The 1038-nt window shown below is 44.7% G+C and overlaps 1 protein-coding gene across 1 annotated transcript in view; it reads right to left on the bottom strand.

Annotated features, from left to right (window-relative positions):
• Positions 1–387: 387 nt before the first annotated feature.
• Positions 388–1038, bottom strand: part of LOC104983798 (heat shock 70 kDa protein 1B-like) — an 11838-nt gene continuing 11187 nt past the window's right edge. Inside the window, exon 2 of the mRNA XM_010833340.1 lies at positions 388–726. Coding sequence (XP_010831642.1) covers positions 718–726 — 9 coding nt within the window. The 3' untranslated portion in view covers positions 388–717. The remainder of the gene's footprint in view (positions 727–1038) is intronic.

Here is a 1038-nt window from a genome sequence, read left to right as displayed (position 1 = left end):
GTCCACCCTTAAATTTATTTATACTTAAGACTAGAACACTCACAGATTAAATATGAACAGCTCTGCACAGAATGAGTACAAGAGAGGAAGGAAACAAACCTCTCTCAACACTGCCTTTAAACCCACACTCATTTCTCCTCCCCAAAACCCTTTGCAAATCCCATCCCTACTTTTCCCTAAAACAAACCTCACCAAAATCAAAAGGGGCACCTGGAATTTGTTTTCTGTTATGGACATAATTTACCACCTACAATAAAGTCACAACAAAGTATAGCTATAGCCATGGCGCCTAACATATATAACTCCAGAAGTACTGCCCTTTCATGGTCTATAGAATTCAGACATTCAGAGAAGCCATTATCCCTCCCCAAATAAACATAAACAATCTGCATTTATCATTTTCTTTTTATTCCTTAAGTATACAAATGTTCAATTCTATGACTTTTGGTGTGTTTACAAAGCAAAACACAGGACACAGGGTGGCAGTGTTGACTCACTTGAAACAAACAAAAACAAAACCACGGAAAGCCATCCTTATTACCAACTTGCATGAAAATGCAAACATTCTGGTGAACACATTCATTACAACATACAGAAATAACAAAAACAAGCTAGTTAGAGGTTACAACCTTATCATAGAACAAACTGACACATCACAGGAGTAAATATAGGGCAAGACCAAAGTCCATAGGTCTACTACAGACAGACAAAAAGGCCCTAATCCACCTCCTCAATGGTGGGGCCAGACCCAGAGCCCCCTTTAGGACCCTGAGCTCCAAAGCCGCCAGCCCCGGGGCCGCCCGCCCCCTGGTACAGTCTGCTGATGATGGGGTTACACACCTGCTCCAGCTCCTTCCTCTTGTGCTCAAACTCGTCCTTCTCCGCCAAGGTGTTGGCGTCCAGCCAGGAAATCACCTCCTGGCACTTGTCCAGCACCTTCTTCTTGTCCGCCTCGCTGATCTTGCCCTTCAGCCCCTCATCCTCCACGGCGCTCTTCATGTTGAAGGCGTACGACTCCAGCGCGTTCTTGGCAGACAC

This window comes from Bison bison, unplaced genomic scaffold, assembly GCF_000754665.1.
Source record: "Bison bison bison isolate TAMUID 2011002044 unplaced genomic scaffold, Bison_UMD1.0 scf7180017863415, whole genome shotgun sequence".
Classification (NCBI taxonomy): domain Eukaryota; kingdom Metazoa; phylum Chordata; class Mammalia; order Artiodactyla; family Bovidae; genus Bison; species Bison bison.
The sequence above is the reverse complement of the archived record's forward strand: the minus strand, read 5'-3'. Positions and strand labels throughout refer to the sequence as shown.